A 17,312-nucleotide genomic window follows, 5' to 3' on the forward strand; every position below is an offset into this window, starting at 1 on the left:
AGCTGGAGCCTGGTGCCAGGAAACAGGTGGGTCTACCTCCCAGGAGGGAAGGTGGGGCCCCTAGCTTTGCATTTCATACTTAAGCCCATTCATAGAAAGAAAGGGAGGGGCTGGGTGGAGAAAGCCAGGCCCCAAACAACCTTTCACCAAGAGCTGCTCCCTAGTTTTTTTTAATTTCAACAGAAGCGAAAAGTGGCTTAACAATGAATGAAAAATTCTTCCTGGCACCTGGAAGGCAGCCTGCTGGGGCCTCTTCCCAAGCTCTAGATGCTCAGCAACTGATCCAGTAGCAGGGGTGCCACAGCTCACTGGCCAGGCAGAGTCTGCAGATGTTGGCTAAGAAACTCTCTGGGGTCTTTCCCAGCATCCCCTGACATGAGGAGCAGGACCAGCAGGACAAATGGTTTCCTCATAGCCCAAATCAATATGCTTCAGGAACGATGTGCTCGAGGCCCAGACCCCTAATGTGTTTGGATTACAAGGCAACGAGCTGCAGTGACCACCTCTCTGCAACCCCCTTCAGTGGCTGGGACCAAGCACAAACAGTGGCTGCTAAAGGCAAAATGGTGCCCAAGACCATCGTGCCCCTTTCCATGCTCTAAGCATGGTCAGCATGGGAAGTGCTCTCTACTTCCTTTCCAGCCTCAGACTCCCTCCCTACCCCATCCCTCTGCAATACCTGCCCAGAGCCCCTCCATACAAGGCCCATAGAGCTGCCATGTTTGCCAGTCCCGCTCCAGGTACCTGTCTCCACTCAAGCCACGTGAGCCTTTTGGGGCCTCATTCCTCAAGAGTTCAGTTCATGACAGTCTGATCATAAGCAATGTGTAGCATTATGGGTGTCTTAGGAAAGAGACCCTGACCCCCGGCCCCCGTTGGAGACTCTGCAGCCTTCATCCAGCCCTGAACTCTGGAGGTGGTCAGGAAACGATACTGACAGATAAGACTACCCCATACAGAGGACCAAGCTGCCGGGCCAAGGCTCCACAAAACAGGGAAAGCCCAGCCTTCCCTTCCCCAGGGAGAGACCTTCCAGGAAACTCACCAACAATGAGTCCGACCTCACAGGTGGGCTCCTCATAAGCACAGGTCATCATGGTGCCCACTGTGTCGTTGACCACAGCCACCACGTCCAGGTCAAATTCCTTTGCAAAGAAAGGGACACAGCTTTAGGAACAGGATCATTATGCCTGGCTTGAATGCTGCTGGTTCTGTCTGCTGCACTGCAGTCAGAGAGCCCCTGGTTATCATGTTAGATGGTTTTCTTACCAGCCTACAAAAACATAATGAATGTTCCTTCACAGACTAAACCTCTGCTATTAAGGATATATCTGAAACATGAGATCTAAGGAAGGGAAAGTATTCTACCCATTTTACAGATACTATTAGAGTGAATCATAGAATAGGGGAGACAAGCAGCAATGATCAAATAGCTTCTTCCCTTTGGAGTTTAAAGCATTATGGCCTTTCAGAGAGCAAAACGGAAAATATCAAACTCATTGCTCAGAATATGTCCTTGAGAAATAGTCATGCAGGTGCACAAAGGCACACATACAAGGATATTTACTGCATGACGTGCAAGTCAGAAAAAGGAAACAATCCAAGTGTAGATCAAATGGGCTATGTAAACCGCAATCCAGACATATGCTGGAATCCTACACAGCCAGGAAAAAGAAAGAGGTTGGTCTAAATGCAATGATGAGGAAGGATACCTGTTTCATATTAAATCAAAAAAACAAGTTGTCATGTTATATAAATGGTATAATTCCTATTTTTTAAGAGTGTGTGTGTGTGTATTGGCATATGCGTGAAAAGCAAGATAGAAGAATTAACACTAACAGTTGTGAAACAGGCAAAAATAGATCACCAGGTATCCTTTCTAATTTAAGAGACAGAGTCTTGCTCTGTCACCCAGGCTGGAGTGCACTACCCCAATCATGGCTCACTGCAGACTCAACCTCCTAAGCTCAAGTAATCCTCCCACCTCAGCCTCCCAAGTAGGTGGGACCACAGGTGTGCACCACTATGGACTGGCTAATTTTTTATTTTTTAATTTCTTGTAGAGACTGGGTCTTACTACGTTACCCAGGCTGGTCTCCAACTCCTGGGCTCAAGCGTTCCTCCTGCCTTGGCCTCCCAAAGTTCCTCCTGCCTTGGCTACAGGTGTGAGCCACTGCACCCAACCTGCAGCTATATTTTCAATGAAATATTTTAAGTTGTGTAGCATACCCTTCCAGATGCAACTCAGCCCTCTTTCTTTTTTTCCTATTTATCTGCAAAAGACAGCAGACAAATCAGCCCTCTTTCCGACACTCATGTCAGCTTCCCTGACTGCCTAGTGCCTAGGTATCTGTCTGCTCTTTAGACTGTCATTTGAAGTGTTTTTGTTTTGTTTTGTTTTTTAAATTTCTTACTTTGCTCAGTGTAATGGGGTTTGAAAAAAGGCAAAAGAAAAAAAATGTGAAACAGTCTCTTACTGACTCCCTAATTAATTAATGAGTTAAATATTGGAAATTTTTCATTTTATATTTTTTCAACATCCTCCAACCAAAGACCACCAGAAACACACCTGTAATCTAACAAAGTCGGGCTTTACTGACTCACTGCAACACTGGAGAACACACCCCAGGGGGCATCTCGGAAAGTGGCTTGGTGTGGTGGCCCATGCTTGGAATCCCAACGCTTTGAGAGGGTAAGACAGGAGGATCACTTGAGCCCAGGAGTTCAAAACCAGCCTGGGTAACACAGCAAGACTCCACCTCTATTTAAAAACCTCAACCCTTTGGGAGGCCAAGGTGAGCAGATCGCTTGAGCCCAGGAGTTGGAGACCAGCCTGGGCAATATGATAAAACACCATCTCTACCAAAAATACAAAAATTAGCCGGGTGTAGATGCCCACCTGTAGTCCCAGCTACTAGGGAGGCTGAAGCGGAAGGATCTCTTGAGCCTGGGAGGCCGAGGTTGCAGTGAGCCAAGATTGCACCACTGCACTCCAGCCTGGGTGACAGAGTAAGACCCTGTCTCAAAAAAGGAAACTTTAAAGTTCTAAAAAAAAAAAAAAAAATGTAATTTGGATCTGTGTCTGTGTTGTGGTTTGGGGGAAGGTTTAAAGAATTGGGGCTTTGCCCTGGATTGGATATTGTCAGGAACCAGGGGCAATTCTACGGTTACAGACTGGTCTTTTTCTTGTCTAAATCCATCATGGTCCCGGACGGAGCGGCTGTGTCTGATGTTTCCGCTCTGTAATTGTTTGTGGACTCTGTGAAATTGTTTGTGTTCCGCAGGAGAACACCAAGGCATAATTGAGAGTGTCAGGCTGTGCCCACCTGTCAGGGGCTGCTTCTCTCTTTTTCAATTTGTATGAGAGTCATGATTTACCTTTCTAAAAATAATAATAATAATAATCCTTTAACAACATAAACCTATGAGCCCTTGTTTCATTGCGGGCAGTGGAGTCAGGAAATAGGGAGCTTTTCTTGGCCAGGTCACATGCTTCTGTATTGTTTGAATTCTTTTTTTTTTTTTTTTGAGATGGAGCCTTGCTCTGTCACCCAGGCTGGAGTGCAGTGGCACGACCTCAGCTCACTGCACCTCCTCCTGGGTTCAAGCGATTCTTCTGCCTCAGCCTCCCGAGTAGCTGGGACTACGGGTGGCACCACCACACCTGGCAAATTTTTGTAATTTTAGTAGAGACGGGGTTTCACCATATTGGCCAGGTTGGTCTCAAACTCCTGACCTCATGATCCACCCGCCTCGGCCTCCCAAAGTGCTGGGATTACAGGTGTGAGCCACCACACCCAGCCTGAATTCTTTACAACAGGCAAACACACATTTTAGAAACCCCTAAAACAGTAAAGATTTTTAAAAACATTATTTTAATAGTTACCTCTCTCCTTTTTATCGCATCCCTTAGTAAGGTGGCTACATCATGGCCCACGCAGTCTGTTGCCTTAAAACCCTTTGTCCACGTGATCAAGATTCCCTAAAACATAAAAAGCACCAGGAGAGTCCTATGTAATTAACCCAGAAGGGGAGAATACAAAATTCCAACCCTCCCTCCTGAGTCAACAACTGCTGAGGGCTCACAACATCGGAGACAGAGTTCAAACATCTGAGGACAAACCAATAAAATATGACAGACCCTCCTCACCATCCTCATAGGGGTCTGAAATAATCCCACTTCACAGATGGAGAAAATGAGGTACATTAGGTAAATAGTGATGTCTAAGTTCACCCAGCAGACAGCAAAGACGGCACTCAATAATGGAGAGCCCAGACCACCCGATTCTTAGCCTGGTACTGCCACTGGCATAACCAGCTGTACAGAAGAGTCTACTGACACTATAACTAAAGGATCCTAAGAGTTTAGTAATGCTGTGACTACCTAAAATACATTTTAGGTTTCACTGGATTGAAGTTAAAACACTTCCTGGGGAAAAAAGTACCCTGGGTGTGTGTTGACTGTGATGAATCCAAGGTGAAGGTATTAAGTGAAGTGCTTTAAAAACAAACAAACAAACAAACAAAAAACCCTCAAGTTTTCATAGATCTAACTCCTGAGCTCTAAAAGAGTTTCAGAAGAAAAAAGTCCCAAGTCAGCGACGTGACTGGATTAACTGGTTTACAGAGGCAGGTGACCATACCTAGCTCTCCTAGGGCTGCTCATTAAGCCTTAAACCCTGGCCTAAGACCCACCTCCAGAACTCCTGCCTGATTATGTCTCTACCTGTGACACCCAGAGCTACCTACAGCTCTTCCAACGTGACAGGCTGGGTCTTGCCTCCGTGACTCTGCACCATTGGTTCTTTCTGCCCAGAATCCACCTCCCCAACCCTGACTGCATGGAGCTGGAGCCGCTGGTGTTAGGGACTCGGCTCCCCCACTAGACTGTGGCCTTCCAGAGGACAGGAGCTGTAACCTTCAGCTCTGAGCCCAGTACTCAGTAGTCAGCAGGTGCTCAAGCTCTGATCCTGGACCCTGATTCATCCCGTGTATTGAACAAACATTTATTATCTCCTCTGATTGGACACTGTGCTAGGGCGTGTGGGGATACAGGTCCTTGCTCACGGAGTATACCACTAGCAGAAACAAAAGACGCTGTCACTAAGAACTAACTGTGTAAGAAGTGCTATAAGCAAGGCAACAATCAAATGAACAGGGGACACAGAAGAGGACAAGGTTCTATTTTTGCCTGGAGGACCAGAAGGTTTCCCAGAAAAGGTGACTGCTTTCAAAGAGAAAAGAAGAGAGAAGAGTCCCAGTATGTCCTGCAGGCTGTGAAATAAAGCCTGGCTCAACCCACTGTGACTGTGACTGTCACCTAGGAATGACACTGAGGCTGGAGAAGGCCTCAAGGGCCAGCCCACCCGGGCCACAGGGGACTCAGTGCTGCCTGATCACTGAGGCCTAAGGACAGAGACTCACCGCGTCCAGACTCGTCTGCTGGCAGGGAAATGAGAACGTGAAGCCCAGAGGCATCCTAGGGCCTTTGATCCCCATGTAGTCCAGGAAGTCAGAGATGCAGGAGACAATGTGATCAAACAGCTGCAGGAGAAAAGAAAGGATCTCCCATGCTCTCTGTGGTTTTAATTTTATCAGTGCACATGGACCAAAGTGTGTATACACACACACACACGTATGCAAACACACCCCCCACACATGCAGAGTGAGCATCCTTTTCCAGAGCCTTGTCAGTCACCAGAGTGTCACAAGCCAGGCATGGCAAAAAGCATCTGGTGCTTCTGGGCCACAAGGACACAAATCCATGTGGGCATCCCATGGAGGATTTTGGTCATCACGTGACTGCCGGTGCCACTGGCCGTGTGTGCAGTGCATATGCACTATGGTTTTGTAATCTCACCTCTTCCCCAGTGCCCTGCATGATTTCAATAGGAATGGCGTAGATCTTGTTGTGCATTTCCACCGTTCTCTTTTTCCCACTACGGATTTTCACCAGCAGCACACGGAAATTGGTTCCTCCAAGATCCAGGGCCAAGAAGTCACCATTCTCTGTTGCAGTCAAAAACATAAACAATGTCAAAAACAGCTAAGTGCCTTTTGGCAGCCAGTAACCCCAAGACTCCAGACTTTCAAGGGGAGAATCCCATAGCCAACACAGAGGAGAAGCTGCAACTCCTCCCTTTAGGACACAGCACAGACTCAGAGGAAGAGTGGGCACTACATCCCTGACCACCACAGACTTGGAGCCACACTGGGAGGGGAGCATGTGAGTAAACCACCTGTCACAATACACAGACTTCACCAGGGCTGCAACAACGAAAATCTCCTACAAAAATTAATAATTTATGTCAGGGTGTGGGGTATTTGCGAAAACAGCCACATCATTCCCTTCCCTGCATGTGCAAAATCCTTCTTTGCAATGTGACTGCAGTTCTTCCCACTGAAAGATGGAGTCAATTTCTCCTCCCCTGGGATCTAGCCCAGCCCTAGGATTGTTCAGGCCAACAGAGTGTGGCAGAGGCAAAGCTGAGCCTATCCCCAGTCTGGGCTTCCAGGAGGCTTTGAAGTCTTCCCCTCTCCCTTGCAGCCCTTACTGCCACCACTTGAACAGACAGGTGGCCCACTGAAGGATGAGACACAGGGCCAGGGACCCCCGCACCCCAGCCAGCAACCAACCGCTGGACATGTGTGGAAGGGCATCTGAGATCTGTCTCAGCTGACCCAACAGCTGACTGCAGATCCAGGAATGAGGCCGGCAGAGGTCAGCCGCACCTGGCCCTGATGAGCAGAACTGTCCAACTGACCCACAGATGCATGAACAATAATAAAGGGTGGTTGTTTTAAGCCACTAAGTATAAGGATGACTTATAATGTGGTATTAGGTAACTTACACATAGGACTCATTCCTGTCACAAACATTCATTACTCCAAGGACCCACCTGAAAAGCTCTTCAGATTCCCCATAATGATCGGCTTCAGTGAAAACTACCAAGGTTAGCATAAAGGGTTGGATTCCGTGCTACCATTTGCCTGAATGCAAAACTCCCCAGGCCCTGAATGTCTCATGCATACTCTATCGAGATTTAAGAACGGTACACTGAGTGTTTATCCTTCTGCTGGCTTACCTTGGCTTTGGGAAAACCTAATCAGTGCTGTGGGATTTGCCCAGCTTTTAAGAACACTTCTTTTTTATTCATTTAATACTTTTTGAGACAGGGTCTTGCTGTGTTGCCCGGACTGGTCTTGAATTCCTGGGTTCAAGCAGTCCTCCCACCTCAGCCTCTTGAGTAGCTGGATGACAGGCGTGTGCCACCTTGCCCAGCTCAGAGCACTACTCTGAGCAGGGCTGTAGTTTTAGAGGTAGATAGCACTTGCCTGGGAGGTCTGACCAGGAAAATTTAACTGCCGCAACTCACACATATGACAAATCAGTTAATAAAAATGGAAAACAGGTGTGAGGAAGTTTCTAGCTCTGGCAAAATCATGCATCACCAGTGCAAAGGCATCCACTGGTGAATTCAACCTCCCCCACTGTGGCTCAGTCCCTGGCAGGAGCAGGACAGGCATGTCAGCCCCCAGCAGGCCCTCACCGGTCCCGTCAGGGGTACTCCGGACGAAGGAGGGCAGCATCTTAACCACGGCATTGTTGTGCGTCTGCTTCCTCAGCCCCAGCTCCATCTCGGCCCGCATCCTCTTCTTCACCTCCAGCAGCATGTCCTTGGTGAGGTGGAAATGAGCCAGGGTCTCCTCTATTTGCCGGTGCTGCTCGGCCAAGCGGTAGGCCACCGCTGTCACCATGGCAGCCCCCTTGCCGCTGCCACTCTCCGAGAGGAGGAAACGCACATCGGAGTCCGGCACCAAGCGCCTCAGAGTCTTGTGGAAACGCCGGGAATACCTTGTAGGGGCGGGGGGGACATGCCACAACAGCTGGACTGAGCATCCACTGGGGACCTCTGGCCACCCTTTCTTTCTCCACTCTTTAACTCTTTTTTCCACCCCCCTCTTTTTTTGAGACAGGGTCTTGCTCTGTCGCCCAGGCTGGAATGCAGTGGCACAATCACAGCTCACTGCTGCCTCGACTTCCCAGGTTCAGGTGATCCTCCCACCTCAGCCTCCCTAGTAGCTGGAGCCACGCCTGGCTAATTTTTTTGTATTTTTAGTAGAAACAGGATTTCACCATGTTGCCCAGGCTGGTCTCAAACTTCTGGGTTCAAGCTATTCACCTGCCTCAGCTTCCCAAGTGCTGGGATTACAGGCATGGGCCACTGTGCCCAGCCTAATTCCATTTTCTGCACCTGCTTGTTTCATCACACAAATCATATATATCCACTGTAGAAAAGTTAGCAAATGCAGAGAGGTAAAAAGGAAAAATGAAATCGTTCATAATCACACATAAAAAGAGAAGATTCTCATTATTACATGAGTATCACACACAAAAATTCCAGGTCTAAAAACATTTTGCCCTCCACCATGAAGAAGATAATACAGCACAGTGGTCAAGAGCACGGTGTTCAAAAGTCAGATGCAATGGCTCATGCCTGTAATCCCAGCACTTTGGGAGGCCAAGGCAGGTGGATCACCTGAGGTCAGGACTTCAAGACCAGCCTGGCCAACATGGTGAAACCCTGTCTCTACTAAAAATATAAAAATTAGCTGGGCATGGTGACAGATGCCTGTAATTCCAGCTACTCAGGAGTCTGAGGCAAGAGAATTGCTTGACCCTGGGAGGCGGAGGTTGCAGTGAGCCGAGAGCACACCACTACACTTCAGCCTGGGCAACAGAGCGAGACTCTGTCTCAAAAAAAAAAAAAAAGAGGCCGGGCGCGGTGGCTCAAGCCTGTAATCCCAGCACTTTGGGAGGTCGAGACGGGCGGATCACGAGGTCAGGAGATCGAGACCATCCTGGCTGACACGGTGAAACCCCGTCTCTACTAAAAAAATACAAAAAAAACTAGCCGGGTGAGGTGGCGGGCGCCTGTAGTCCCAGTTACTCGGGAGGCTGAGGCAGGAGAATGGCATGAACCCGGGAGGCGGAGCTTGCAGTGAGCCAAGATCACGCCACTGCACTCCAGCCTGGGCGGCAGAGCGAGACTCTGTCTCAAAAAAAAAAAAAAAAGAAAAAGAAAAAAAGTCAGATGGGAAAACAAGGGCGAACTCCACCCACTCCACCTCAGGTGACCTTGAGCAGCTGACCCTGAAGTAATGAGGGTCTCAGTATCTGGGTGTCAGTGATGTGCAGGGAACTAACTGAGCTCGTTAAAAAGCTCAGATTAGTAACTGCTGCTGAGGAAGGGTTCAATAAATAATCACTCTTTTTTTCACTTGGCTCTTTCCCTCACCACATAAAAGTCTGGAGATTTCTCAGTGTCTAGAAGACAGCTTTGGGACAGCAGTGAGATAGAACTTCCTCAGTTCTATCTCTGTCTGCGGTCTGCAGTCAATAGAGAAGGCTGGCAAAACAGTTCCCCCAAAATATTAACAGCAGTCAACTCCAAGGGGTGGGATTAAGGATGATTTCTATTTTCTTCATAACTTTTTGAACTAGTTAAAGTTTCTATACTGAGTAAATATTACTTCTGAAATGAGAAACATTTAATCAAAGCTATTTTTTAAACTGTGATGAGAAGAGTTCTGGCTCATAGGGATTACTGCACAAGAGTATGAATGTACTTAATACCACTGAACTGTACCCTTCATGGTTAAGGTGGGCCGGGCACAATGGCTTATGTCTAAGACAGCACTTTGGGAGGCCGAGGATCACTTGAGGTCAGGAGTTCAAGACCAGCCTGGCCAGCATGACGAAACTTCATCACTACTAAAAAAACACATACAAAAAATTAGTCTGGTGCAGTGGCATGGCTGAGGCAGGAGAATTGCTTGAACCTGGGAGGCTAAGGTTGCAGTGAGCTGAGAGCACACCACTCCACTCCAGTCCAGCCTGGGCAATAGGGCAAGACCCTGCCTCCAAAAAAAAAAAAAGTTAAGATGATATATTTCATGTTATGTATATTTTACTACAATCTAAAAAAATTCTAATGTGATGCTGCAAATCCCTAGGCTTTCTTGTCCAAAAAATTAGCCAAGAAATTACAAAGAAAAAAGAAAGAAAGCAATGGCTAATAAAAGTTTCATTATCAAGAATTTTGCAAATACTTTAAAAATATTTTAAAAATACAATTACATCCTTGGCAAATAACATCCTCTAACTTGGCTCAAACCCTTTCGCCTCAGCAACACAAAACTATTTCTCTCTCTCTCTCTTTTTTTTTTTTTCTTTTGAGACAGGATCTTGCTCTGTCCCCCAGGCTGGAGTGCAGAGGCACAATCTCAGGTCACTGCAACCTCCACACCCCCATGCTCAAGTGATCCTACCACTTCAGCCTTCCAAGTAACTGGGATTATAGGCACACCACGACACCCAGCTAATAATTTGTATGATTTTTTTGTAGAGACAGGGTTTCACCACATTGCCCAGGCTGGTCTCGAACTCCTGGGCTCAAGCAATCCACCTGCCTTAGCCTCCCAAAGTGCTGGGATTACAGGTGTGAGTTGCCATGCCAGGCCAGGACTATTTCAATTTAAGTCGACATTCTTTGAGCCATCACCAGAGCTGGGTGTGAAGGTGCAGTATTGACATGAGTACTTCACATGCACATTATATTTATATGTACAGTGGGAAACAATTCTGAGGTCCTGTGCAAAAAAATAATGTCACAGGCTATCATTAAAACTTGTTAGATAATGACTTAGAATTTACCTTTAGCCTTTTAAAAAAGTACAAGCCATGTTCTCACAGGACAACGTGGCTTCTGAAACTAAGGTGAGACGGTATGAGGACTGGCTGGGGCTACTGACAGACCAGAAGGCTGCGTGGGGAACAAAGCACCCCCTCGCCAGTGGGGTCACCTTACAGCTCCTACAGCTCCAGCTCTCAGAGGCCAACCACAGACAAGCTGCCCATTTAAAAAAGTAAAGTCTGAGGGTTTGGGGGGTTTTAACAGCAGCTTCTGAAACAAGAATGTGGGTACCACACCTCTGACCCAAGGTCCTCCTGACGAAATGCGGACGAGAGACAGACACACTCCACCCAGCGGGACCGACAGCTACAGAAATCTCCATCTCGACTTTTGACAGGGCAAGGTAACAACGGAGTGCAGAAACAATACCAGCAAGGATCGGCTAAGGGCGATCCTTCCCAAATGGGCAACACTGACCTTACTGCCCAGAACTAGGCATGTTATTTATTTATTTATTTTTTATTTTTTGTAGAGATGAGGTCTTACTATGTTGCCCAGGCTGTTCTCAAACTCCTTCCTCCTGCCTCGGCCTCTCAAAGTGCTGAGATTACAGGCATGAGCCACAGCCCCTGACCACCATTGTCTTGTCTGCCGAAAAATGTTCACTGGGTACAAAAGTCTGATTTCTGGAGAAGGTCCCCACCCACAATGGGTACAGAGTGCCAATGAGAGCAAAGGGCAGACTCACTGTGGGTGCGTCTTGTAAAGAGATCCGTCGACACCAACCGTGGTCCGCAGCCTGGGTGTGCCCTTGTTATCACGCAGGCGGTTCAAGATGGCGCCCAGTGTAGCAGCCACCAGGTTGGCTGAGCGAAACGAGACAATGGTGCAAACGTGCTGGACCGAGACACAGTCATCATCGGACGGCTCCACTCCCAGGCGGGTCAGGATTTCTTTGGCATTGTGGAGGCCTTCCTTATTCCTGTGAAGTTAGAGGCCAATACTGATGCACTGAGGACCACACGAGGCAGTGCAAAGCACTGAGGTGCGAAGGTGCTAGAAAGGGAAAGCCTGTGCGTGGTATGGGATGAAGACAGTCAAATGCCTGAGAAAGCCCCAGGAAGGGTTCTCCTCCATAAGAAATGCCAGGTAGTAATCGGAAAAACTGTACCAGCCTGCATTACGCCAAGCCAGAACCATGAAGAGAAGTGGAGAGGCAAAACGATGTGGCCTCTGAACAAGTGGAGAAATGGCTGCCACCACCCAGGGCTCAGGAGGCTCGGGAGAACCTCCCACTCTCCAGGTCTGTGAGTTGCCCTGGATGCTTACACATCCTTCCTTGATGTCTCTCAGCCAAATTGTAATTTTCTGTATATGTGTTTTGTGTATCTTTTGTTGGATTCATTCCGAAGTACTTTATAGTTTTGTTATTACTGTAAATGGTGTCTTTAAAATATATATGTATACATACATGTATATATACACACACACACACAAACACATATACACTCTATCTTTGCAGCTTTCCTGTAAATCTAAAATTATTCTTTAAAAAGTATTTTAAAGTATGTACATATTTTTATTATTGCTGATAGAAATATAACTGATTTCTGTATCTTATCTCCAGACATCTTTTTAACCTCTTCCATCATTCTACTCATTTGTCTGTAGGTATTTTGGGGGTATTCCATATAGACTTTTACCATTTGCAAATAATGGCAGTTTTACTTCTTTTTTGATTCTCACACCTTTATCTCTCACCTTTTCTTTAAAAAAAAAAAAAAAGAAAAACCCCACTGGCTAAGACTCCAGTATAATGCCAAAATAGAAACTGGCGATACTGTCTTGCTCCTGATTTTAGAGAATGCCTCTAACATCTGCTCTTGCAGGATGTTTTATATAGTTTTTGTTTGTTTGTTTGAGATAGCCTTTATTATAATATACATGCTTCCTTGAGCTAGCTGGGTCAATATCAGAAACAGGCCAAGAGGAAGGAATGCATTTCCTGACTTGGCCAGTGACTTTCAAGACAATCCACGAGTCTCCTGCTCCCCTTTCTTCCCAGCCACTGACCAGGAGACTCATGAAAAGAGACGGCTAGAAACTCAGGAGCAAGGCTCCCTGATTATCGGGGCTTTGCACCTACTGTTCCTGAAGGAGAGTAATCATCAAACAAACTCCAGCACATGGGTATGGCAGAAGAGTTGGTCCAGATAAACCCCTTTCCTATTCCAGCAGCTGCCTTCTCTAACCTCGAAGAGAGCTAATGCAAATCTTCTCCCAGGAGCCAGAGCTATGAAGCACTGGCTCCATCCAAATTTCTAGGACCACACAGGGAGCAATGGGAATGACCACTTTGCGCAGAGATAAAATAGCATTCCTTGCACCAAAGATGGCAGCAAAGCTAGCCTTATCTTTATCCAGGTGGCCTCACATGGCTACAAGGAGTCTCCTTAACCAGGAGTACAGCCTTCTGCACACGGAGGCCAGCAACAAGACAAGAGTGCTTTAGACTTGGAGGCACCAGACTACATCAGACTGCCAGCGGGATCGGGGTCACCTGCTTCCCTCTCTGCGTGAAGGCCTGTGAGTTACAGTTAAGACAAAGAATCCCGGGTTTCTTGTGTGATGTCAAGGGGCTGCAGTTAGTTGCTGGCTGGCTCTGTCTTTCCTTCTAACTGTCCTGTCTCATGTGTTAACCAGTGTTTCTCAAATTGCATGCCAGGGCACATTTCTGGCTGTTAACAGGTTTCCCCTGAAAGAATTTGTGAGTGGCAGGGAAGGGGTGGTTTCAAGCACAAAAGAAGTCTGGGAAATGACAAGTCAGTCAAAGCAAACTGGGTTTTCTTTAATGTGTTGATGATACTATAAATCTGTATTCTTTTTATACTTTATACTTCTCATTCTGTTTTACTGTAAGTCTGTATTTATTTTACCATAACATTGTAAAATGGAAGATAAATGTGCCATATTCCCAATCCTATTGGTCAAGGAAGTCTTTTTTCAGGAAGCACCTAATTAACACCTTGAGGTTACTAAGGTGCCCTTAGTGCCCTCAACACAGTCTGGAGAAGGTCTGGAGAAGGTCCAATTCCAAAAGGTGCAATTGCAAAAACCCAGGCTCCAGGCTTCACCAGCTCCTTGCTCCTTGCTTGAATCGTCTGCTTTCCGGACGCTAATCTTACCCTGAGTGTGCGTGGAGGGTGGGGGTGACAGGCTGATGGGGGTAGGAGAGGAAGCTGCTCTTGTAGCTAGACAGGAAAATCACCTGTACACTTGAGGCTAACTATGTCATTCTTTAATGAACCGTGACAAGTGCCTGCAGGGAGTCTGGCCCAGGACGGGTCAGATAAGACTGAGGGGACAAGGACCCAGAAAGCCATGACACTCTTGAAGGAAAAGCCACCAAACTTGGACTCAAGAAGTAACAGGGGACCAATTGCTCTTCTCTGCCCCAACACCCCAAGAAAGCCTTGAGGGGACGGTACCTACTTTTCAATGGCTGACACATCACTGGTGTTAAACTTCCCTCTGGTGAGCAGCTCCGGGGTGATCCGCCCTTCAAATAAGAGGCCCTCCTTGGCCATCTTGACCAGGATCAGTCGAACCAGCTCTCCCAAGTACATGCCACTGACCATCTTCTCAAACCTGCGGGAGAAAGGCAAACCGGCACTTGTCAGCCTTCCTCTGCGCCCCACACACGAGGGCTGGGACAGACACAAAAGGAATGGGAAGCCCCGACTCACCCCTCACCAGGCCCCAGCCTCGCGGCAGGCAAGACCATGCTCTTGCGTGACTGAACAGCAGAGGGAGAGGGATCGGAAGCCAAGACGACTCTAGAGAAGGCAGGAGTATCCAGACCCCATGCCTGTGACTAGGAGAACACCATAGGCAGGAGCGGGCAGGGAAGGCTGCCTGAAGGCACGGGGAGCGTTCGGATTTAGATTGCAGATGTCAAGAAGGCCCCAGATAGAAATGTGCAAAATATTTTAATTTCCTCCTAAACTGTATGCTATACTTTTTATTTTTTATCTTTATGTATGTATGTATGTGTGTATTTACTTATTTTTTTTTTTTTTTTTTTTTTTTTTTTGAGACGGAGTCTCGCTCTGTCGCCCAGGCTGGAGTGCAGTGGCGCGATCTCGGCTCACTGCAAGCTCCGCCTCCCGGGTTCACGCCATTCTCCTGCCTCAGCCTCCCGAGTAGCTGGGACTACAGGCGCCCACAACCGCGCCCGGCTAATTTTTTGTATTTTTAGTAGAGACGGGGTTTCACCATGGTCTCGATCTCCTGACCTTGTGATCCGCCCGCCTCGGCCTCCCAAAGTGCTGGGATTACAGGCGTGAGCCACCGCGCCCGGCTACTTATTTATTTTTTGAGACAGGGTCTCACTCTGTGCCCAGGCTAGAGTGCAGGTGGCATAATCTTGACTTTGCAGCCTCAACCTGCTAGGCTCAAGCCATCCTCCCACCTCAGCCTCCTGAGTAGCTAGACCACCACGCCCAGATAATTTTTAAAATTTTTTGTAGAGGGGGAGTCTCCTTATGCTGCCTAGGCTGGTTTCGAACTCACAGGCTCAAGTGACTCTACCAGACGCAAGCTACAGCACCCGGCTTGTATGCTATACTTTTCAAAGACCTTTCACCTCTACTCCTATGGGAGACCCCAAGCCCTGTGGATAGGAGGTGACGAGGAAGTATTGTCCCCATTTCCCAGCTCAGAAAGGGTAAACAGCTTCTCTGAGGGAAAGGCAGCCACTCCCCTTGGGGCCGCTGTCAGGACATTTGTTAGGCACCTCCCTGGCATGATTTTCTCCTTCTCCGGCCAAAAGGATCAAGAATTTGCTTTGAGGAACTCACTCCTCCCCCACTGATGTTACCCTAAACTCCAGGGCTGGTCTCTGAGTACTGACAGCCAATCGGCTCACCCCACTGCTCCAGCCCCGTTCAAGCACCAGCCAATCACAGAATGAGCCCAAAGCTGCAGGGGAGAGGCGGCCAGGTGTACAGACAGAAGCCAACACGCATTGCTGAAGGCCCAGCCAAGAGCTGGCAAGAACTAGGGCTCGATGCCATACGTGAGCCAGATTCAGCCCCCGCATCCTGGCTGGCCAGGGGCCAGAAGGAACCCCTGAGCAGGGCAGATTGAAGAGGTGGGCGCACATCAGAGCAGCCCGCCGCTCCTCTGCGGGAGCCCAGCTGGCACACCCACAGCTGGCTGTGACACAGCAAAACAATCTGTTCCAACCAGAGCCACCCAGGAGCCAAGGATGCTGCCGAGACCTGAGCACCCGGCCCTCAACCATCAGCACAGGGCACAGAGCCTCCTTAAAAACACAGTCCTCATTGTTCCTTCTCCTGACAGAACCAGACAGGACCACCTGGCTGCGGCCAGGCAGAGGATCCCTGGCAGGAGAGTGCCCTTCTGAGTCTGGTGCCGCCCCAGGCTCCTGTGGGAACAGCCTCTGTGTAGCCCTGAACAGGGGTGGAACAGCGCTGGCGGAGCCCTGGCAGAGCCACTACTGAGCTACTCACCTTGGCCTCCCTACCTGTGCAATGGAGATACTGACTGCCTTCCTGTAAGGTTATATGGAGGATACGGAGGATATGGGTTAATATAGGTCACTATCTGACAATATCTGGCTAAATAATGAGTGCCTGTGGCCCTTCCTATGTGTCTGACACTTTTCCCAGCACTTTATCTGTATTAACTTATTTCATCTTCGTTACAACCCTAGGAGGGAGACATAAGAATTATCCCCATTTCACAGATGAGGAAACAGAGGCACAGAAAGGTTATATAACTTACCCATGGACAGGGCTAACAAGTGGCAAATCCACATTTTGAATCCAGTTAGATCTAACACCAGAGGTTGTACTCCTAACCACTGTGCATTTCTGCCTGTCTCATGGACAGTGTCATTCAATGTTAGCTGTCACTATCATGCTAGCAGCCACCTAGGACCACCCCTACCCCAGCCTGTCTGCCTGTTCTCCTCCCTAGGCAGCCTTCCCTGTTTGGCAGTGTGACGAGAGAAAGGGCATTCCCCTTAGGATGGGCTAACATCAGCCTCCGGGCACCCTCTACCTGCTGCTTTTCACTCTGCCTTCTGAAGATGCCCAGAACTATCTGCTCCCTTTTTTACACGGCCTATTACATACATGGATAGTGATACCCCCTTTTCCAGAGGGAGGCCCATGGCCACGGTCTGTCCTTTCCCAGTCCCTAAAGGCCCTGTTAGAGCAGCAGAACAAGCAAATAGCACCTCTCACGAGCTTCTCTCTGTTCAAACCAAGGTTCATGGAGACCGGCTCCTGTTCCAACAGGCTGCTTCCCATCTGCTCAAGTGAAATTAATGAAATCCAGCAAGTCATGATCTGCCTCTCAGGGCATGCCACCTGTGATAACTGAACAGGTAATGCCCAGATATCTCGGCAGTCAGACACCTACGACCACAGATAGGCAGTGAAAGGCAGCGCAGCAGGGTTCCAACCACTCTGCCTGCCGGCGGGCCCAGGCAGGGCTGAGATGGGGGAGGGAAGCATCATCAACCACGAGGAGTCATGGGCAAGGACCTGCACACCAATGAGGAGCCCTCAGCACCCTGGGTCTGCT

At 48.3% G+C, this 17,312-nt stretch overlaps 1 protein-coding gene across 1 annotated transcript in view; it reads right to left on the minus strand.

Moving 5' to 3' along the window:
* HK1 (hexokinase 1) overlaps positions 1 to 17,312 on the minus strand; it is an 85,562-nt gene that overhangs the window by 11,289 nt on the left and 56,961 nt on the right. The window contains exons 8-14 of the mRNA XM_015147490.3: positions 14,190 to 14,345; positions 11,446 to 11,679; positions 7,551 to 7,855; positions 5,861 to 6,009; positions 5,425 to 5,544; positions 3,887 to 3,982; positions 1,046 to 1,145 (exon numbers count right to left, since the gene is read on the minus strand). Of these exons, the coding sequence (XP_015002976.2) occupies positions 1,046 to 1,145; positions 3,887 to 3,982; positions 5,425 to 5,544; positions 5,861 to 6,009; positions 7,551 to 7,855; positions 11,446 to 11,679; positions 14,190 to 14,345 (1,160 nt within the window). The remainder of the gene's footprint in view (positions 1 to 1,045; positions 1,146 to 3,886; positions 3,983 to 5,424; positions 5,545 to 5,860; positions 6,010 to 7,550; positions 7,856 to 11,445; positions 11,680 to 14,189; positions 14,346 to 17,312) is intronic.

This window comes from Macaca mulatta, chromosome 9 (genome assembly GCF_049350105.2).
Source record: "Macaca mulatta isolate MMU2019108-1 chromosome 9, T2T-MMU8v2.0, whole genome shotgun sequence".
Classification (NCBI taxonomy): domain Eukaryota; kingdom Metazoa; phylum Chordata; class Mammalia; order Primates; family Cercopithecidae; genus Macaca; species Macaca mulatta.